Consider the following 22,717-nt stretch of genomic DNA (forward strand, 5'->3'; position numbering starts at 1 on the left):
CTTTGATGGATCACATCCTTGTCTAGCATAATGGGAAGTGGGAATCACCTTGAGGAAAAGGAGGAAGAGCCACAACCAAGGCAACAGTCAGATAAATGAAATCTGAGTCTGGGGCAGAAATGTAATTTGAGAAAGTGTTTCAGACTTGAACCTCCCTAGTTCTCTTGAAGATAAAGGGAGGGAGGGGGAAGTGCATTCAGACTTGCAAGATTCTGTTACTGTAACTTTATAATAGAAGTGGTATTAGCATTCATATTCTGGCATCCTTCCTAGTCTGGGCTTCCTTGAAGGGCTGAGATCTAGCTAGCCTGTTCTGCTGTTTTGACTGGCAGCAGCTCTCAAGGTCTGACAGAGATGGGTGTTTATCTTTCTTCGCTCCCTGATCCTCTGAACTGGAAGTGCTAAGAATTAAATCCAGTATTGCTCATGGAATGCAGGTAACTAGCTGAGCCGTTGGTAGGATGGCCTGACTTCCATGCCTTGACCTATCTTGTTGCCTTCAAGGGCAAAGACACTGAATAAACCACCAGTCCAGTCCAGTTGGGTTTGATCTGCAAAATTGAAGGAGGTGGCCATTTTGCTCTTTGCTACAGCAACAAAATATTGTGTACCAACCCTATTCAGAAACCCTCATTCTGAGACTTAGCTATATATTTGTCAACCTGCAGTGAACAATGTTGAATTTGAAGCCAAAATGGAAGAGAAAAAAGACATAGACGCTGACGATGACTTGGCCAACAGTGGACCAAAACCGATCCTTCCGTACAGCTCCATGTTCATCTTAAGCCCAACCAACCCGTAAGTCACCCCAACTGAGTATAGACTGAATTGATTTGTTAGGGAAGGGGCACACTGAGATCTCAATAAGTTGCTGTACGATGTTCCCAGAAGCTCTCATCATACTGGATGCTCTGCCAGGGCCCTGCAGCTACCCTAACATGCCAGAAGTTGACTCCAGCCTTTAATTTTTTCATTTGGACATCTCATAATATGTCTGTCAACTTTCCGATACCCAATATGGTGGCTTTTATGCAGTCCTGTACAACTGGGCCAGAACTTCCTTGAGCTTTCCCCTCCCACACCTCTCTTTGGCTTCTGCAGAATCCGGCGCCTCTGCCACTACATTGTCAACATGCGTTACTTTGAGATGGTCATCCTCTTCGTTATTGCACTCAGCAGCATCGCACTTGCGGCTGAAGACCCTGTTCGAGCGGACTCACCCAGAAATGAGGTGAGGGACTGAGTTCAGCTGGATTTTCGGGGTGGGGGTCACAGGAAGCTGTCAAGTTCCAGAGGAGTGTCTCTGTGTTGAGGTTGAGCTTAAGAAATCTCAACCTTGCATTCTTTCTTTGGTCCCTGTTTCCAGACGCCATACCTGCAATTTTCTGTTGCTTGAGTGTGGGATGAAGATGGAACTGACTCCTGTTGCCAAGACAACCAGGCCACCAAATATGCATCTGAAAGGGGATGTAATTCCTCTGCAGTGCATATCACCATTTCCTAGAAGATATGGTTGCATCCTGAGATCTGCCTGGGTAGCTTAAGAAGAATGGCCAGTTGCCTGTTTTTCCAGAAACAGCTTATAGCTAGAATCCCTGACAAAGCACCAGTTGGCACCAAAATGGTCGCAGATACTTCCTTTAGTGCCAACCAGATTTATCCTATTTTTAAAATTCTTTTCCTAAAGATTGCTTTAGTTTTCAACCCAATGAAAGAGAAGTTGGCATGCTGCAAAACTAGGCACCGGCCCTCAGAAACATCTTTATTCTCGCAACTTTCTTTCTTTTGATCCTGTACACTGTTCACAGTCACAGAAGTGTTAGCAGCCTTAGAAATGCAAATCCATCCATCCGTATTATTTTGAAATGTAAACCCCTATTCCAAAGGAGCAAAAGAGAGGATGATTGGTAGACTATGTTGGGGATGAACAGCAAAATACAGGGAACAACCTTGCTTGCTTTTCTTCTGATAGATAGATATTTTTATGACTGGCCCAAGTTGCAAAAATCATTCTGTGAAACGGAATGCCCCCGTGGCAGCTGTTTTCTTTGGGCATACATAGTGCATTTTCAAAAAGTCAGAGAAGTTGGGGAACCCTGAGCTTGGAAAGTGTGGGTATGTATACACACACTGGCTAAGTAGATTGGTTTATGGTCCCAGCCCAAGAAAACACACCCTGAAATAGCCAGCTAGCTACTCTGAGCTATGTATATATAACTGTTAGTATAGAATGGTAGTCATTTTGCGTAGATAACAGAGGTGTCCACTCAAGACACTTGAGTGATACCAAAGTCAATGCTACAAGGTCATTTCAAAGGTGCTACTAGACTCCTCCTGATTTTAAGCTAGACCCAGATTCACGCCTAAAGTTCCTGCCTGAATAGGAAACTGTATTTTATTTATAAAATTTATACACCACCCATCTCACTATGGAAGTGACTCTGGGTGGCTACTGTAGCTTCTGTTGAGATGTGCAACTTAGATAGGCAGATTCTCCAGGAAAGCCCTTCTCACAGACCAGCTCCTGATTTGAGCCTGGCTGTTCTTGTCCCTCTCAGATTGAAACATGCCTCAGATTTTATAGTAATACAGATGATGAAGCATCCCAGGAGAAGAAATCTATTAGATCCCTTATTTTATAAGGGGTATAAGAATAAAGATATTCTCTTATATATACTGTATTTCCAGTGTTTCCATGCTGTTTTCCATTGGATTCAACTGACCTTGGCTCCTTTTAACTTTTGAACTGTTCCTTCTGTTTTCAGGCTCTCAAGTACCTGGATTATATATTTACAGGGGTCTTTACCTTTGAGATGGTGATCAAGGTAAGAAACTTTCTCCCAGTCTCTTTGGAGCATGTCTACAGGGGGACAATAAACAGGCGTGAAATTGGACCGCTTATCTGCATACCTATAATAATTGTATACTGTGGAATCCACATGGATTTTTGAGGATGTACGTGAAGCCAGTTTAGTGACCTGCTAGAGCCACTGAAATGGAGCAGAGCTTATAATACAGCTGCAAAGCTGTCCACAGAAAAATAGTATTATCTTAGATAGCTTTAATGAGCATGCCAGAGAAATGCAGGTTATGGATCTTACACACTCAGCCCTCCCAAGCATAAAGAATCACACGTTTAGACATATTAGGTTAAGAAGTAGAAGAATTTCTTACTGACTTTATTCTTTGTTGTTCTGTTACATCCATCTTGGTGGAAAAGATGAAGTTCCTTTGTTCTTTTCTTTCTAAATACTTAGTTTGCCCTAAACCCTCAGCCCTCTTTGCTGCCAAGGGCTGTGTGGAAGAAAGGGGCAGAATCCTTCATCAAGGCTCAAGCACATGGCCCTGATGAACAAAGAGCAGAGCAGCATGCTTGCTTCTCCCTGGGTGGAAGAAGGGGAGAAGAGAGAGAGGGGAAGTGGGAGTGGCAACAAAAAGCTTCCTCAGAGTTGCATTGTGGGATAACTCAATTTACATGCTAATTCACATGCTAATGAGGCATGCTGGATTTGCCAGGACTTCCAACAGTACAAGAATACACCTGAAGTCCATAAAACTATTAAAATCAATAGCAAAATCCACCTTTCCCCCTTCTTCTCCTCCCTGTATCCCTTACATCTTTTTTTTTTTCCTTCCAAAGATGATTGACTTGGGACTTCTGCTGCATCCTGGTTCATATTTCCGGGATCTTTGGAACATCCTCGACTTCATTGTGGTCAGTGGAGCTCTTGTGGCGTTTGCCTTTTCGTAAGTAGCTGCTCTTCCTGGGTTCTGATTTCCTGAAGTGGAAAGCAGAGCAAAGCTGCGCTGAAAAACTGACTGCTACTCATAGCTAGAAGTTCCGGTTTGAGTTCAGCAACCCAGAATGGTGCCTTCAAAGAGAGTAAAGCAGATACAGGTAGTCCTTGACTTACGACCACAATTGGGACTGGAACTAACATTGCTAGGTGAGGCAGTTGTGAAGTGAGTCACACCAGAGTTTATGACCTTTTTTGCCATGGTCGTTAAGCGAATCCGGCCTCCCCCATTGACTTTGCTTGTCGGAAGTTGGCTGGGAAGGTTGCGAATGGTGACCCTGGAATGCTGCAACCATCATAAGTGTGAGCTGGTTGCCAAGTGCCTGAATTTTGAACACGTGACCGCAGGGATGCTACGACGGTCATAAGTGCGAGGACCAGTCACAAGTCACTTTTTTCAGCACTGCCGTAACTTCGAACGGTCACTAAATGAATGATCATAAGTCGAGGACTACCTGCAGTCTACCATCAGCAACCTTTTCATTTCCTTCTTTTGGCACAAACTAAAGTGGGATTCAGGCTTGCTGATTGGAAGTTAGGGTTGAGGCACATCAAGGAAGCTTGCAGTTGTCCCATCCATGATCTTCATTGATGTTTGGTGCCTCCAGCTCCTTTCTGATGCCCCCCGGAGCTCCTTGTACTTGCAAACCATTGCATAATTGTGACACAATTATTTATAACATTCAAATGCCCTTTTGGGGATCTATCCTTCTCCAAGAAATGTTTTCGTTCTACTCAGCACTGTCATCTGTGCTACAACGGAGTTGGTTTTTCTGGCCATCCAAATCCAGCTCCCATAGAAACCCGCAACAAATCCCTTTTACTTTTTTCATCTCTCTGGTTTTCTGCAACATACTCTGGACTCGTTTGCTGAATTAATCCATCTTCTTGGTTTGCACAATACTGCAAGCTGAATCATAAACTTACTCAGTGCTGGGCTGGGTTTGTACAGAAAGAAATAGCAAAGGCAAAACTAACCAAGCTTAGCACATTTTACAGACATGACCACGAGGTTTGTAACTGACTGTCTTGCGTTGGGTGAATGTAACTAACGTTTGCTTCAGAGCTGATGCTCTCTAATCTGGGCTGTAAAAAAACTTACTATTTTTGGTAGAAATGCAGTATATTTTGGAACACTCAGAGTAATTTCTAGTTCTCTGTCGCAGTGGGGGGAAAACCCTTGAGGGATGCAACGTGTCTGGGAAAACGGGAATTATTTCAGTAGATTGATCCAATGGGGCGGATGGGAGGAAGGAATCCTGCAATGGCTTTTTAAGGATATGGATTGAACCTCCTTAGGGACAGCTTTCTTGGTGATTTGGGGGTGGGGGAAGCCACAAGCCATGGGCAGTCTCGTGGCTTCCACCCCACCCCCAAATCCCCAAGAAAGCTGTCCCTAAGGAGGTTCAATCCTGTATCTCTTCTCTCTGAATCCACTCTTCACTTGAAGGCCCCCTCCCTGCACCAGCACTCGGGTGGTTGGATTGGGAGTGGCTGGGATGGATTTGTAAGGATGGAAAAAATGCCTCATCTTGCTGCCAATAAATGCAAGGGTGCATTTTGCTCTTACTGGTCCCCAGGAGGGTAGAGAGGCCTACAGCCCAAACTCCCACCTTGTTGGCCGTATAAAATGGACATAGATAGAAGTATGCCTTTCCTTGGAGCTATTTTGTGTATTCTGGGTTTGTTGTTCAGATTTTGTCTTCCTTGCTGCTGACGCGATGCTCTCTCTTTGCCTTCCTTTCACTGGGATCGCCTCTGTAGGAGTTTCATGGGGTAATATATTATCGCTCTCCCTTGCGGCCTTGTTATTGCCTGCAGACGCCCAAGGCCAAAACCTTCTTGCCCGTTTATGTTACTATCATTCCATTGACTGTTCTCACCTGTGTTGTGATTCATCATTGGGTGAAATGCTCACAGATCTCATTTCCCCCAAAATATTTCTCTTAGGAAGGGGCAACCTATAACCACCAGTCTGCAGGCATCCTGGCGTAGCCATCTGTGGGGGCCCATGATTCCCTGCCCTTTCTTCCTGTGTTTGCCCCACCCTGGCTTACCAGTGGTGCAACCTCTGCTGATTTCTTTAAAAACTCTGTTCCAGCAACCACAGAACCTTCTCAATGATCAGATGCATGCCTGGTCTCTCTGCTGGGCATAAATCATGGTTACTGGGTATTGTCAAGAAGCAGATCCTTTAAGAAAATTGCCCTCTTATTACAAGGCCCAATGAATGTAGAGGTCTCTCAGGCCAAAAGCCAGAGCACCTGACTTTCAGGTTTCTGCGTGGAGGGGATTGCAATGTTTTTGGACCTTGCAGGAACAGAACTTTAAAGAAAATCAACAGTAGAAGGTTCAGACAAGTAAGGACGGCACAGAGGATGACTAACTTTCCCTCCCTAGGACTTGAAGTTGTATTGAGATTTCTGAAGGGAGGGGAGATCTTTTGTCTGCGTGCCCAGATGTCGTATGTAGCTGTAACCAGCAGTGTGTATATATGTGTGTGTCTGTACTGTTAATGTGTTTGCACACATATATCCCATTGGTGCATGTGTGCAGTTCTCAAGTCACTATTCTGCATGGCATACAGCCCTTGGGACCACAACCAACTTCCTCCTCTTCTCTAGCTAGACTGATAGTATCGCTGAGGGCGGCCTTCCGGTTTCCAGTTCCGTTCTCCTGCGGAACTAGCTTTTGTTTTCCTGTCTCATTGTCAGTGTCTTGGGAATTCTTCCACATCTTTCTTGAAAGCTGTTTTGGGAACTGGCTTGATGGCTGGAAGTGGTCCTCTTGGTATTTCTGGTGACCTATAGTTTCATAATTTGGTAGCTCACCCTTCCCAGTCTGGAAAAAAAAAAAAAAATCTGTGAAGAGTTTTCTTCTGGGAATGAACAGAAGAATGGAAAGCTAGGGAGGCTGCAGACCACTGGGGAAAAGATTGCGCAATGAATGACAACTAACCTAACTCTTCTGAGTGGAAGCTGTGGACCTGACAACCATTCAAAACCCATGTCCTTTGTTGTGTGTTTAAAGTCAGAGTATTTAAGTTCTCCAAGCCTTCTAGGTCTTCAGACACTTATTGCCATCCAGTGAAATCAAGGCCTTGTGAAACCAGAGCCTCGTTGCTCATATATACCCAAGATACATTTTGGTCCTTTTTTGTTCGATGTCACCCACTCAATTATCTTTCTTCCCTTTCTCCCTCGCTTTCAAAAAGATAACGCTGTTGGGTTTACTATGGATCAGTTGTTTAGTTTGTTTTTTTTAATCGTATGGCATAGCAGTTTGGTGTTCGTGCTGCTTTTTCTTGCTGGGAAATCCTTGTGAGGTCCAGCAGCCAGAGGTGTAGACTATTTAGCCGTGACAAGTCATGTTGCCCGGGGTGCCCCACGAGGAGGCTAGTCTAGATTGCACGGAGTTGGGCTGAGACGGAGTGACTGGCCCAGGGTCACCCAGCCGGCTTTCATGGCTAAGGCGGGACTAGAACTCTCCTACCACGCCTGATTGGCTCTTGGGCTGAGGGAGGGACTGGCCCAAGGTCACCCAGCCGGCTTTCATGGCTAAGGCGGGACTAGAACTCTCCTACCACGCCTGATTGGCTCTTGGGCTGAGAGGGAGGGACTGGCCCAAGGTCACCCAGCCGGCTTTTGTGCCTGAGACAGGACTAGAACTCTCCTACCACGCCTGATTGGCTCTTGTGCTGAGAGGGGGACTGGCCCAAGGTCACCCAGCCGGCTTTCGTGCCTAAGGCGGGACTAGAACTCTCCTACTAGGCCTGATTGGCCCTTGGGCTGAGAGAGAGGGACTGGCCCAAGGTCACCCAGCCAGCTTTCGTGCCTAAGGCAGGACTAGAACTCACAGACTCCTGGCTTCTAGCCCAGAACCTTAGCCACTAGACCAAACTGGTTCTTAGTTGTTTAGTTATCATCATCATCATCATCATCCATGATGGAATGATGATGGTGGGAGCTGGGCAATGTAAAAATTTAAGACAATCAATCAATCAATCAATCAATCAATCCATGGTTGGATCTCTTCTGCATTACAGGCCAAACTATCGGATTTTCCAGATAGATTTGGTGAACAAAGAGTTATGCAAGCCGATGCCTTCCTTTCAGATAATTTGGATGGCAGCTGTTCAGACTGGGAAGGTGAGCAGCTAGAGGGCTGCCAAAAGACGAAAAAATGGGTTACAAGAATGACCAAATAATGAGGTATTATGGGAGTTGCAACCCATATCCTATGACTGCTGTGCTCCTTTTGGCAGTGAAGGACATGTGCTGCCTTTGGGGCTGCATTTCAGAATCAGCCATACCAAAGATGGTTAGGCCCATGTTAATTGCAAAGGAAACTTTTCTTATGATGGACACTTTGTGTCTTCTTCGCTGTTCTGAGCGAAAAGAAAGGTTTTCCAGGCATCCTTATGTAGGGTAGCTGGGGAGGAAAAACTTCCTGCCTCCCATTTCCAATGTAGAGGCTTAATTTATTTTAATTTGCTGGATTAATAAGGACTCTCAACTCAAAACCACCCTGAAGCTGGGAACGTGTTTCGCTCTGGGAGAGCGCAGTCCAAAAGCATGAAAAAATCAAAACAAAACCCAACCCTACTCCACCTCCCAAGTGTTCCTCATCTACCATCGTGCCCATTTCTTGAAACCTACTCTTCTGCATGAATGGCCCAGCATCTTTGCGCTGATTCTCATTACAGGCACGCAAGCCATGTGGTTATTACATGGCTCAGCATGGTTTGAATGGAATGCAATCTTAAGTGGCCGTCGGGGAACATTGGTGAGACGAGATTGGAGCTGAGTTTATTCAACCGGGACAGGAATGATTCTGCTCCTTCTTTTTCTTTTGCCAAGGGGAGCTTATTCCTTGCGATAGACCTTGCTCAACAAATCACTGGCCCATTGTAAAGGTGGGGTCAAACGGCGATGCTTGAGTTCCACACCTCACCTTGTTGCCTTCCACAAAGAGCTGCAACTGGAGGGGAATTAGCTCATTTCATAATTTGACCTTTAGAGTCTTACGTTAGAAGAAGGCTCTCTGGAATTCAACCAAGCATCACTTTCTGACCTTCAAATTGGAGCACACCAATCTTTTGGGTTTAGTTACCAAGGAAGGACCCTGGACTTCTGCTCTGAAGTCCTGCCTTGATGTTGCCACTAACTGCAACTCTGAAACTATAGAAGATCCTGCCTCCCTGGTAGAAGTCGTTCTATAGATTTTTGTGAAGTTTGGATGGCACCTTTCAAGGAGACCTGTACAGGGTTGGTTTGTGCCCATGGGCATGCAAGGGTCAGGCTTAACTGGTCAATGAATAAGAACGGCGACAATCTCAGAGCAAGCCACCTCCTGTTGAGGTTCTTAGATTGATTCAAGCACCCGAATGAGATAAAACTGAGTGCAGTTTTATGTCATTGGATGGCGTGTTTGTCAACCATTCCAGTGCCTTTGTGTCTGTTGGCTGGGTCACTGAAGCTGGGAGCAAGTGGGTAGAACTATAGTGGCATGAAGAAAAGAAACTTCTTAAGTATTTCTTTTAAAAAAATCAAAGCTGGTGGGGGCCTGGAACCTTCAATGGTGTTTTCTCTAGCTACAGCCCTGAGCTGTGTTCTCTGCTTGATTTCTGTGCCATATTACTCTCCATCCAAAAAAGGAGAGAAGATATTGCATTTTGGTGTGCTGCATAGATGGGAGAAAGAGGAAATGCCGCTGGTAGAGCGGGGGAAGCTTTTTCCTACCAGTGGGGACTTTGGAGCGAGTTGGGCAAGGGCCAAATGTCCTTCTCGCTCTCGTGATCTCTTTTACAGAGGGAACAAAGGGAAGGATATTAACACCATTAAGTCCCTTCGGGTTCTACGGGTCCTTCGGCCACTGAAAACCATCAAACGGCTACCAAAATTGAAGGTAGGAAGCAACGGCTTCAGAATCATACCATTGACTTGGCCTGGGTTGTAATTTGTACTTGTGAACAGTAAGGTGGACAGTTTGCAATAGACAAGTCAAGGTTTAGCCCACCAGATGACCTATGAGAAGCCCAAAGGCCTTCAAAGAGGGGTTGTATGTTATGGAAGAAGAGCGATGCTGACTTTGGCTGGTCTCAAACTTGGGTGGGAAGACTCCAGGAAATTCCAGGGATGTAGGCTAGACTGAGAAGCTGAAAAAACTCTGAAAGTAGGCAGGGCCAAACTACTCATATACTCATGTCAACAAAATTGTACAGAGGCATCATTCCATTGGGTGAAATTTAGTCACTGAAGCAATATACTAACCATCTCCCCAAGTCCTGATCAAGCATGACACGCAAACAGGAGTTATAAGTTGGAAATCTGAGCCTGGTTTTCACATTCTGAGACTGTCTTTTGCTCCCTTTCATGCAGGCTGTCTTTGACTGCGTGGTGAATTCTCTGAAGAACGTTCTCAACATCCTCATTGTCTACATGCTCTTCATGTTCATATTTGCAGTCATTGCCGTACAGCTTTTCAAAGGGCGGTTTTTCTACTGCACAGATGAATCAAAGGACTTGGAGAAAGACTGCAGGTGCCAGAATCTAATGGCAGGTTACGGCAGGGCTGGAAAGGATGCACGTGCTTCCAGGCCTCCACATAGCCAGAGGATACATTAATTTAAAAAGAAGGAAAATGCTGGAACCTTTATTAAGGCAAGGATGCAAAACAGTGCTGAAAAAGCTGTTCCAGGACTTTTCTTCAGTAAACAATGTAAAATTGGTAGGAAAAATGGATGACGTGGCTGATAATCAAGCCAAGCAAAAAGATACAGAAACAATTGGATAGGATTAACACACTCCTATTTTAGAGACCTTATTTTGGGAAAGAACCAATGGTCGTTTGGAGTGGTTAGATTACCCAAAGCCCCTTCACTGCTGAGTTGCAAATCAAGTTTGAAGTGTACAATTTCAAGTGGAAAATAGCTCTTCTCAGCCTAACATGGGCTCGTTTTGAGCATTTTGGAGGTATTTTGAGTCCGAAGCAGCTGTTTTAAATGCAAAATGCTGTTTTGAGCTCAGATGCTTGAGGAAAGGTAATTTTGTGCTTGAAACAGAGCACTTCATGCTAAGAAGGGTCGTTTTTGCACTTCTCTACTGCCGAGTGAGTTACACCAATCCTTCATCAAAATTGTTCCTCCTGGACACAGTTTTTCATCTATAGAGTGAGGAATTCAGGGCACTGCTGATGAAAACTCCGTTGAGAGAACCAAGCCTCAGTTCTGACAGACTTTGATATATGGCTTGTTTGAACACCACGTCTCATCTCTTCCAGAGGCCAGTATCTGGCTTACGAGAAGGATGAGGTGGAAGCTCAGCCCAGACAGTGGAAGAAGTACGATTTTCACTATGACAACGTCCTCTGGGCTCTGTTGACCCTCTTCACGGTCTCCACCGGAGAAGGATGGCCAACGTAAGTTTGTATCCTTGGTTGTTGTTGTCTTTATTCCTAACTGCAGTCCTATAAAGAGTGAGAAAGACCAATCTTTCACTTTGAAGTTTGTATTTGGAGTGGAAAGGGATGAGAACTCTTTGCTTTTTAAAACTTTTAATGGTGGCATCACACTAGAGTGACTTCAGATGGACCTACTACTCTCAAGGGCTGATGAAGAACTCCTGCCCACCTTGATTCCATCGCATTCTTATTTTCATGGTATTTATTGTATTTATAATTGTTTTGGTTTTTAACTTTATTTTATTGTAAACTGCCCAGAGTCCCTCCTTGGGAGGGAGATGGGCGGTGATAAAATTTGATAGATAGATAGATAGATAGATAGATAGATAGATAGATAGATAGATAGATAGATAGATAGATAGATAGATAAAATAAATCCAATAATTGGTAAATGTTTCCTTCTGCGGTCCTGTTATAAATGACACTGCAGGAGCACTTTTGCGGGAATCTGGCAAGATCATACAGAACACTATAATCATGAGCCCGGTATGGTTTGCTTCAGCCCCTGGAACATGAGACTAGATTCCTCCTTGATCTATAAATCTGTCCTGCTCTGGACTATTCAGCCCTTTCCCAATAGAGTTTGAGATCCTTACTTTGAGACAGGAATGGAGACACTGCAGAAATCCTGAATGGTATTCCCTACTGGGATTCTCCAAAATGCATCCCTGCATACACTATTTAGAGACCTCCCTGTGAATCAATTTTGATGAATTTTAATGAAGAGGTGGGGCCTAGTAGAAGCGAGAAAGCTGGGCTCCCTATTGTGAGACTTCACAGAGCAGTGGATGTGATTCTTCCCCATTTATTTATTTTACCACCACCCTGCGCGGTTTGTTGGGCTGAGAAGCTGCGGTTGATACAAGATTTGTGCCTAGCCCTTCCTGTAGTTGCCTGACTTTAGAGCGATGCCCTCCAGACGTCGGGGCCAACTAAATAAAAGCTCCAGCCTCCGATTTGTGGTGAACAGTGTCATGCCTTACCTTGATCTCATATCCTCTCATTTTTTCCTTGCTTGCAGTGTTTTGAAGCACTCTGTTGATGCGACGTATGAAAACCAAGGCCCAAGTCCTGGGTACCGGATGGAGATGTCTATCTTTTATGTGGTCTATTTTGTTGTCTTCCCATTTTTCTTTGTGAATATCTTTGTAGCTTTAATCATCATCACCTTCCAGGAGCAGGGTGACAAAGTGATGTCTGAATGCAGCCTTGAGAAAAATGAGGTACTTGCTCGGATCGGAGAGCTATGCGCGTTGCGCATTTCCCCAGGATTTTGTGTGACTTGGTTGTTGAGTAGTAGAAAGTTTCAGACCATAGTTTGGGAGTGGGGGGTTCATGCCCAATTTCAAGGAATTTTGCTTCACCCATACTATTGGTCCAGCTGTACAGATATGCTAACATCTAAAGGCCAATCAAGACATGGCATGAAAGGTGTAACTAACTATTTGCCATAATTGCAAGTCCAAAGAGCTGACAGTTTGGAAGGGGAAGATCATTTATGAAGAGGGAGAAGTAAGATTATGGTCTTGTGGCTTTCCCTTTCGATCTTGCTGTTTTTCTTCCCTTGCAGAGAGCCTGCATAGACTTTGCCATCAGTGCCAAGCCTCTGACCCGCTATATGCCCCAAAACAAACAGTCATTCCAGTACAGGATGTGGAAATTTGTGGTGTCCCTTCCTTTTGAGTACTTTATCATGGTCATGATCGCACTGAATACCATTGTGCTTATGATGAAGGTTAGCAACAACCTGGGTGACTGGCAAGGACGCCCATTGGCATGATATTGACATATGTCTCTCTACACAGGCGTTGCTGCAACTTGCCTTTTCTTCCCCCTTTAATTTAGTTCTATGGTGCCCCTGAACCCTATGAGGATATGCTGAAATGCCTCAATATTGTATTCACGTCCATGTTTTCACTGGAATGTGTCTTGAAGATCATCGCGTTTGGTGCATTGGTATGAGCTTTATTTCATCACCGTCCTTTCCCATCCAATGTACGTCATTTTTCTGAAGTTCTCACTTTCCAAATTTCCCCTTGGATGTTGGAGAGACTCAATGCCCCAATGCCCCACCTCAGTGCCCCACCCCTGAAGAGGTGCATACTTCCTCTTACCGCAGGAAAGCTATGCACATTAAAAAAAGCATTATCCTGAAGAAACTAACTTTGGCGTACTCTGATCCCAGGGCTACTGTCCTTTTTATCTTACAGAATTATTTTCGTGATGCCTGGAACATTTTTGATTTTGTCACAGTCTTGGGAAGTATTACTGATATTTTAGTAACGGAGATTGCGGTAAGTAGAGATTGGAGATTCGTTTTTCTTTAGTCGGCAAAACATTTTTAAAAAGGGGAGGGGAATTTAGATAACCTTTTGGATAGACCACTTGGGGAAATGATGCATTTTGGGGCACCAGGACTAATATTGGAATGAGTAAGTGATGAAGGTAACACTGTTCTTCAAGGTATACATTTTATAATGAATATTATGAGGCCTAATTCTCCTCTCTGGTACCATATTTAGGTTTTTTGACCTCAAAGGGTTTTTGCAGAGTTCCTGATTTTGTACTCACCATGTCTGACACTATGAATTATGGTTAAAGGTAAAGGTAAAGGTTTCCCTTGACGTAAAGTCCAGTCGTGTCCGACTCTAGGGGGCGGTGCTCATCTCCGTTTCAAAGCCGAAGAGCCGGCGTTTGTCCAAAGACACTTCCGGGTCATGTGGCCAGCATGACGACTCGGAACGCCGTTACCTTCCCGCCGAAGCGGTACTATTGATCTACTCACATTGGCATGTTTTCGAACTGCTAGGTGAGCAGGAGCTGGGACGAGCAACGGGAGCTCACCCCGCCACGCGGTTTCGAACCGCCGACCTTCCGATCGGCAGCTCAGCGGTTTAACCCGCAGCGCCACCGCGTCCCTATGAATTATGGTTAACATCTATTATTTAAGACAGGGATGAGCAACATGTTGCCTTCCAGATGTTGCTGAATGACATCTCTGGGTTGTCACTCTGCCTCACCGTTGGCCAGTGGTCAGAGTGCCTGGGTCTTCTAGGAGTCATGGTTCGGCAGCATCTGGAAGGCCAGAGGTTCCACACCCCCAGGAATAAGAGGATGGGGGGCTGTTGTTTTAATGTCTTGGTTTGAATTCTCTTGTTCCTTTTTCCAACCTTAGTTCTCGTTGGGACTTCTAACTTTTCTCTTTGTTGGAAAAAAATAAAAAGTACATGGTCCCCAGCCTGTGATCAATTCCATTACTTATTTCAAGCTTTCCTAGGGCCACTTTAGAGACTTCTGAGAAAATGCTTCCCAGTCAATATGGAATCCAAGTTTCAGAGCTGATATTTGGACAACCTGCATTACGTCCTTGGATTCTTGTCTTTTAAAGCTCAAGTTTGTAGGTCCTTTGAAACTTGGGATGTTGGTTTTGAGTGACGCTAAGTCAAAATTTCTACAGCTGGAAGAGGATGTTGGTAAAAAACGGAATTGCTATTTCCATTCTTATTGACTGGCAGGAATAGCATGAACAATGCAAAAGAATCAGTGATATGCCCAAATACTCAATTTGTTTATGTTGGTATCCAGTGGCAGTAGATCTTTCTGCTCTGGTGGTCAACTATATTTCCAAATTATTTCCTAAGGATGTGACCCATGGCTCCTGAAAGCCACAATTCTTGCTGCCTCTTCCACAGATTATAATTTTTGACCTGAGAGAAAGGAAAGAATCAAATGCCACAGAGCAACTACACCAATCACATGTAATGCATTTGATACAGTTTGAATTAAGTTAGATCTGATTTAGCTTTCTTCCTGACCCTGTGAATAGCCTTTGACACAGAAGTTTATTATAGTAGCCTCCCTCTGCCCTAGGTATCATCACAGTTTGGCCTGGCTGTATTCATACAAGACACTTACCATGGCTACTGAATTAACTCATGTTCTGAGTTTGTGCAATACAATGACCCATAAGGAAACCCAACCAGCTGGGGTTGCATGACAATCTGAGCCACAAAATATCAAGTTCATTGAGGTGTGTTAATTCCTCTGCTAGGTCATTACTTGATTGAGTTATGTGGTAGGTCTGATGACCCATCCTATGCTGGTCTCCCAGCCAGGCCCTGTGTTTTCTGCCTTCTGGACTTGGCTATGTGGTCCCTGCCCATGGAAGTTACGAGATGTCTGAGTAGTTCAGTCGAGCTTTTTCAAACCTCCCAACAGGGTTGTCTTCCAGAGCAGAAAATTATTCTATTTTATGTGATATGATTCAGCAGCAGCAGTATGCATTTCTTGCTCCTCTGTGATCCCAGTGTGAAAACTGGTGGTACATCCTTGGCCTGTGATGGAGACACCTGTATCTGAATTACTGCTGATTATTTTTTCCTGCATTTTTATTTGATGGGAATGAAACCATTTTTGAAATTTACTAGATGGGAGGAAGACTGTTTTGTGGATGTCCTCACGGGGGAGGGAAGTAGAGTACTTCTATTTCCCTTAGATATGAGGTGGCCAAGCAGTGTGTTTGAGGGATCTGTCCCCCTCTACAATAATCTCTGTAGGAGCTGGCTCTCTACAATGCATAAGAAACAGGTCCAGCCAAGGATGCTGCTAAGGGACAGAGATGGACAATGGCGGGGGGGGGGGGGGGAGGCAAGACCAGTACCCTTCTGAATGGCAAAGTAAGGTGTAACATGCCACCAAAATAAATTCTAAAGCATCTTAGAACAATGTGGAACGGGAAGGATTTGGGGACAATATTAATCTGCTTTTTCCATCTCGGCTGCTGGGCCCTAGCTACCGTGATTTAATCCCTTTAACCTGGTGTCAGAATTTTTGATGGCTACCATGCGGGTCCCTGCAATTTAAAAGGAGCTACTTGAAGAAAATGTTTGGAGGATGGGGCACATTTCCCCCCTGAACCGATATCCAGAAGTAGGGTCTCCCTCCGTATCGCCCCCTCCTCTTTCTCTACCTGGTACTAAACCTTGACCACCCACACCCTTTTCTATGAGAAATTTCGCCATCAACAGAACCGAAGGAGTAAAGAGTAAAGAAAACACGTCAAAGAATTTAGCTTTCGTTTGATTCTGTAGCTGTGTGGTGTATAAGTTTCTTTGGCAAATGCTACAAATACTTCTCTCTCTCGTTCTCTGGTTTTTCTTTTTTTACTTCTGCAGGCAAACACAACCATGTCAGTTTCTTGTCTCACCCCACAAACACAGCTCTTGGATTGGCAGGAAAGACTTGATTTCCCCCCCCCCCTTTAACTGTTAAGGTTACAAGCTTAATCATCAGAGCAGTCAGTCGGGAGGAGTAATATTTGAATGGATGGAAACTTGATAGCCTGTTGTGCCAGAAATTTTTTTTAAAAATGCCCATGGCATGGGTAACATCGATCAGTTTGTAGGAGTTTCAGTTTTTTAATCTCTGTATCTTCTGATACAGAATTTTAAATATTCCAAACAATAGCAGAGTCATGTTCTGGGGGCATGATGGTTACCTAAAGCAGAGTGGAATAATTCTATCCATTAAAAGAGTCCATTGGAGTTGGGTGGCTCATAAGTTTAAGTAAGTCAAATGCAAGGAATCATCTAAAACAGACTCTGCCCCTTTGGAGAATGGGCTTCATTCTGGACACCACTCAAAAGCCAAGCACAGTTCTCAGGCTGTAAAAACGTTCTCTGCCTCGCTATGCAAGGGTGCAGGTCAGCCCAACGAGCCAAGTGCTGTAGATCAGCTCCAATCACTGATTTGATCTGATTTGGCCATTCGAGTGGATTTGGAAAATCGATGGAATTTGGTTTTTGGAATTGGCAGCATGCCCACCTATTGGGCCATAAATTTTCTGTGATGTCAACAAGTGCTTATCTGGACTTGTCTATTCCTGGACATGGCAGCATTTCTGAATGGGCTGTAAAGTCAGATAATCATGGATTCATCCTGCAACCCCCGTAAGTGGCTGCGGGGGTTGCGAAGTTCTTCACCTTCTGAACACAAGCTGTGAAACTGGCATCTTCAGCTTTTGCCTGGGAATTAAAAAAAAAAAAAGACAATCAAGGTGCTTGCAAAGTGTCCATTAATTTGCATTACAATATGAAATGCAAATAGTTCACTGCACTGTGTTTCTTTCCAGGGTTGATCATTGTTAGAAAACCACTTCTTTTTATAAGCCCCTAATTTCCCCCCCCTCCCTCTAGTATGATCATTAGTGTTTCTGTTCTTTGCCGGTGCTGATGACTCATTTTCTCTTTTTTCTTTTCTGTTTTTGTTTTCTGTTTATATGTTTCCCCTTTCCTGCTGAATCATGCCATCCAATCAACATACAATGTGAAACAAACAAACACCATGTCTCCGTCTCTGTGTTGCCTGCCTCCTGCTCAAAAATAAATATCTATTAAAAAAAAATGCTAAACTCAAAAATTCTTGTAAATACTCTTGCCAATATTCATCCATGAAAACATCACATATAGGACACGGTTGGTTTCATTGAATTTTTTGGGTTAAAAAAATTCAATCTTCTGCTTTAAGAAAATTTTATTTTGCCTTTTCTTTTGCTTTCATTCTCTCTGATTTGAGATTTTGGACTCTCTTTCTTTTTTGCATTGTGGCTCATGATTGAACAGCTTGCCCCACCTCATTGCTTTTCTGTTGGCTACTTGGTAATGGAATAAAAACCAACCATTACCAATAAACTTCCTTAATTCCTCACCTTTGTGTGGCTGATAAGAAGGGGGAACTTACTTGCATTTTGTTATTATGAGAAAATTCCTTACAGAAAGAAAGAAAGAGAAAGAAAGAAAGAAAGGAAGGAAGGAAGGAAGGAACACGGAATGCGAATATGGAAGATGGGATAATAAAAAGAATGAATTGCACTCATATTTAGTGGTGGTGAGGAAGTCGTGAAATGAGTGTGATTCTGAAAATGTTTAAGTGCAAGAAATACAGATGCTTTGAGTTACCCCTTTCTATTCTTCTGGGCACATCAGCTGGACATGGATGGGAGTTGACTCTCTTACGACTTCTTTCTGGGGCTAACAGAGCTAATGCCAAGAATAGCCAAGTGTAAATATTGACCAGTATTTTCTAAGCTATATTCTCTGGCTGAACAAGTGGGATGAAGAGTATGGCACGAGAGATCTCCACAACACCCAAATGAGGTCCAATCAAAAGTGCTATGGATCAGCTCCAGTCTGGCTCCAATCACTGACTTGATCTGATTTGACCATTCCAGTGGATTTGGAAAGTCTATGGAAGCTGAATTTTGGAATTGACAGCAGAAGCCCTTCTGAACTGATAAATAGATATGGAAGCCCCTGAACTGATGTTTCATTTTAAATCACTGATTCAGTTCAGAAGATCAGTCCGATGGACAGATCTGATTGAATCGGCGTGACCTGATTCTCCAGTTTGAAGCTTTGGATGCCCTCAATGCAAAAAATTCCTACGATTCAAGTTGTCTCTTGCGAGTTGTGCCAATTACCTTTTCCTCACACTCACCTTCACACCCATTTGTCTGGCAGTTTTGCCTCCTGGACACAGATCAGTCGTTATATGAATTTATACCTGTTAATGACTTGGCATATTTTAGCTCCTTGTAGCTGCAGAAAAAGTCAGTTTGAAGGACAAGTGGGAACACGCGTTTGGCTAAAATCATAATCCTTCATCTGGTTTTGAAGCAACCAACCCTTTTCTGAATCTCTGTTTGGAAAGAAAGGTGGGTGAAGTAACTTTGGAAAAAAATAAAGGAATGGCTTGAACTAATTTAAAACACAAACTTGCTCCAGAACTCTAAATCCTTTGCTCTCAATTTGTCCAACCAGATCAGCCCAGGAGAATATGCTGCTTGCTTCTTGGCCTTCCTTGTGACCTTGCTTGCTGTGGTTCCCTTAATTGTCACTTGGGCATATTTATTTTACACTTGCTTTTCTCTTTTCTCTTTATTTGAGAACTGGGCCCGATGATGTTATGGTGTGTACACACCCAAATCTGAGCTGCTTCTGTTTTCTCTTTTTCTTTAAAACCAAAACCAAAACAAAACGCCGGCCAAGCTGAATGCATGCCCGTGGCTGATTTTCTTGACTTTTGATGATACTGCAGAATGTAGCACTGCTGGCTTGCCACCCCCATCTGTCCGGTGTTTAAAGCAGTCGCCGGATAATAAATCAGCCTTGTGCACTCAACTTAGCAAGTGCATGGTAGTGGTGATGGGTCAGCTTTCATGTCGCCAAGCATCTGGAAAAGATGGGGTGGTGGGAAAGCAAGATTTTGACCTGCTTAACTTATACCTACAAGGTCCCTCTCTCCTCTGATGCCCTTCCCTCTGCTGGAGAGGAAATCCAAAGCTTAGGAGGGCTTTCATGCAGACATACCTGTCACACAATTCCCTTTGAGGATACGCAGGACCAGAAAAGTACAGAAAAGGAATAACTACTTGTAAGCCAAAGTAATTAAAGGCACCAAGGAGGAAGGAAAGGAAAGGAAATACAGCTCAACGAATTCACCTCAATCCCATTCATTCTATCTCTACTTCTCTCTCCTTGCCAACCTGCCATCCTTCCGCCACGTCCATCCGCTGCTTTGTCTTCCAACTCTCCTCTCTCTTTTTCAGGATTCCAACATCCAATCACATCTTTCCCAGTCTCCCAGTCAGCCAGTCATTTCAATTGATTGCTTTTGAAAGTGGATCCCCATTCCTTCTTGTCACCACAGCCGGGGCCTCCTGTGTCCTGGTCTCTCCGCTTTGTGTTTGGCCTGCGTTCATTTGGCCCCCGTTCCTTCTTGGCCTTCAGCGTGAAAGGGAGCAACCAGCTTCCTGCTCTACATCCAGCCCTCTGCTAAGCACTCAAGAGCTCCTTAGGGACGTCTCGCTTCATTACACATTGTCCGTGCCCCATTCCTATTCCCACTCAACGTGTCCATCGACCCACCTACCGATGCCGGTGCGCGCTCTCCACCAACAAAAGAACCATAAATGCTCTTTCCCACATTTCTCCGTTCTCGCTGAAGAGCAAAACTCTGGTCTGCACACATCCCGGCCAGCCACGCTACCCTTCCCCGACTTTGCCCACTGTCATCTCTTGCACGCTTTCCATCAGCATCCTGCCACACCCGCTCGGAGGCACACTGAGCAGACGAATCCCCCGGTGGGTTCGGCCTTCGCTCTTGCTGCCTGTGCAAGGAGACCTGAGCTGCACTCTTGCAGTGGAGCAGCCTTCGCAGAGACATTCAACCAGACCCTTACCTGTCATTTAAGCCTCACCACCACCACCGTGTTTCGGACATCGCTTCCATATCCACTCTGCGGCACGTGGCTGTCCTTTACGTCCAGATCTCTCGGCGGCTGCTCCTCCCAGCATTCCTTCATTTCAGTTCCACCCACGGTCTTCCATTGCTTTCATTCTTAGTTCCACTTCCCCTGCTGGGGGCTCCTTGCTCAGTTCTGCCCAACCGTTTTGGTTCCCCTTAAACTAACTCTGCATTTCCCCAGCATCTTTTAGTCTTAGCCCTTCTCTGCTCTCTTTGACTATGTTCCGGACAACTCTCTCCATGAACATCGTACGCTACCTTTCCCTCGTTCTTATTTCTTGCAGCAATCCTTCCCATTTGAATTTTTCCCTTCATTCATAGCCTTTTTCATTTCATCTTCCCGCCAGCATCCGTTCTCATCCTTCTTATTAGCGCAACTGCACGGACATTGTGGCACATCATAACCCAATTCTTACCACTGTTTTCCAAGCATCCTCGTTCCTTTCATCCATTTTTTCATTCATCATCCTGGAAGATGAATGTCTTTTAATACTTTCCCATTCCCGACTCATACTTGATTTTCCTGCAGTCACTTTTTGTTCTTATTCTCCTTTGTCCATTTTTTTTCTCAAGGTTCACTCTTCGCACTACCAAAATATGGTCTTTTCCACATCTGGAACTTTTCCTGATCGTTGCATCCTTCACTAATTCAGTCTTTCATCATAAACAATCAAATCACTAATGCTTTTAGATTTATATTTATTTGTACATACCAGCATACTTTTGTTTAAACCACGTATTCAAAACCATATTTTTCTAAGCATTTATTCACTGAAAAAGGAAGTGCAATTGAAATTAAATCTATCATATTTTTCCTTTGAATTAATTTGGATCAGAGCATGCCAGGGGTCTTTGGCATCAACAGAAGGGTTGGGCTTCCTCTTTCTTTACGGGGATGAGGAAGTTTGAGGAAAGTAATAGATCTTTGGATTTTTTATTTGATCCTGAAAAATGAAAGATAATTTCTAAATTATGGTCTCTCCAGCTAGACCATGCATTTATGGTCTGCCTGTTGTCCAAGAGCTCAAGACAAAGTCTATGGTTCTTCCTCCGACCACTATATTGATCTTCACAGTAATCCTCAGATAGGTTGAGATTGTCCGACCGCTAGACAGACCAGACCAAGAATTCAGTTCTACAGGAAGGCTGAAATTCCTTCCATTGAGATTGTTTCTCCTCCTCCTCCTCATAGTTCAGCAAATTAGGGAGGTGTCTGTCTGAGCCACTTCCAAATGTTATCTGGCAGTTGTGGACTTCAAATATTTCTCACTCCTTGTTGCCTTGGCAATGGAGCTTGCATATCTCCATCAAGGTCATCTTCCTTACTCTCTACTGAGATGAAGTAGCTGGCTCCAGATCAGCCAATGGCCTAGCAAAGCAGAGAAGAATTGTCCTAAGCTTCCCCTTTTCTTAGTCCTAAATTCTCTCCACTACACAACTCTGCATCTTGGGCAACTGTCCTGCCAGGTAGTCTACAGATTTTTCTAGGAGGTTGATTAGAAGCTGCCTCTAAGATTCAGGCCTTGATTTGATCTTCCCCAGATAGCAAAGAAAATGCCAAACACCACCTTTATTTATCTGGTCACTGACTGATATAAATATTATCTATCAATCAATCAATCTCCCCTCCCTTTGATGCAGAAGAGGCACACCACAAATGATGGACTTCCACGATGATCATTTTTGTTTACTAAAGCTCATTGTCAACACTTCCAGGCTAGAACCGCCTTTAAAGATGACCCCCCCACCCCCAAAGAGACAACTAGGAATCTTTTGCAAAGAGTGCTATTCTCTTTCGCCCCCTTTTTGCCCCCTTCCCGGTAGCCGAAGGAGGGAATCTTGTGGAGAGGGATTTCTCAAATGTTCTGCATGTGGAGTGACTTGCACTGACAAATCTTTCTTTTGGAAGGTTTTCTGGCGGCCGACTTGCTGCTTAGAACGCAAAGCTGGTAATTTTCTTTTCTTTTTTGTGGGCTGCAGCTTCCAATCCCACCTGTGTCTGAAAGATGCAAAACTCTCTCTTCTCTGCAGGATAATTTCATCAACCTGAGCTTCCTCCGACTCTTCCGGGCAGCACGGCTTATCAAGCTTCTCCGTCAGGGCTATACCATACGGATTCTGCTGTGGACCTTTGTCCAGTCCTTCAAGGTGAGGGC

General features: G+C 44.2%; 1 protein-coding gene across 1 annotated transcript in view; it reads left to right on the top strand.

The window, feature by feature from the left end:
- The window catches only part of LOC134506332 (voltage-dependent N-type calcium channel subunit alpha-1B-like), a 59,183-nt gene that overhangs the window by 12,158 nt on the left and 24,308 nt on the right, over nucleotides 1-22,717 (top strand). The window contains exons 5-16 of the mRNA XM_063316483.1: nucleotides 669-798; nucleotides 1,102-1,231; nucleotides 2,766-2,825; nucleotides 3,641-3,747; nucleotides 9,608-9,704; nucleotides 10,178-10,338; nucleotides 11,079-11,216; nucleotides 12,280-12,481; nucleotides 12,829-12,993; nucleotides 13,104-13,214; nucleotides 13,469-13,552; nucleotides 22,593-22,709. Of these exons, the coding sequence (XP_063172553.1) occupies nucleotides 669-798; nucleotides 1,102-1,231; nucleotides 2,766-2,825; nucleotides 3,641-3,747; nucleotides 9,608-9,704; nucleotides 10,178-10,338; nucleotides 11,079-11,216; nucleotides 12,280-12,481; nucleotides 12,829-12,993; nucleotides 13,104-13,214; nucleotides 13,469-13,552; nucleotides 22,593-22,709 (1,502 nt within the window). The remainder of the gene's footprint in view (nucleotides 1-668; nucleotides 799-1,101; nucleotides 1,232-2,765; nucleotides 2,826-3,640; nucleotides 3,748-9,607; nucleotides 9,705-10,177; nucleotides 10,339-11,078; nucleotides 11,217-12,279; nucleotides 12,482-12,828; nucleotides 12,994-13,103; nucleotides 13,215-13,468; nucleotides 13,553-22,592; nucleotides 22,710-22,717) is intronic.

Source organism: Candoia aspera, chromosome 16 (genome assembly GCF_035149785.1).
Source record: "Candoia aspera isolate rCanAsp1 chromosome 16, rCanAsp1.hap2, whole genome shotgun sequence".
NCBI classification, from domain to species: Eukaryota; Metazoa; Chordata; class Lepidosauria; order Squamata; family Boidae; genus Candoia; species Candoia aspera.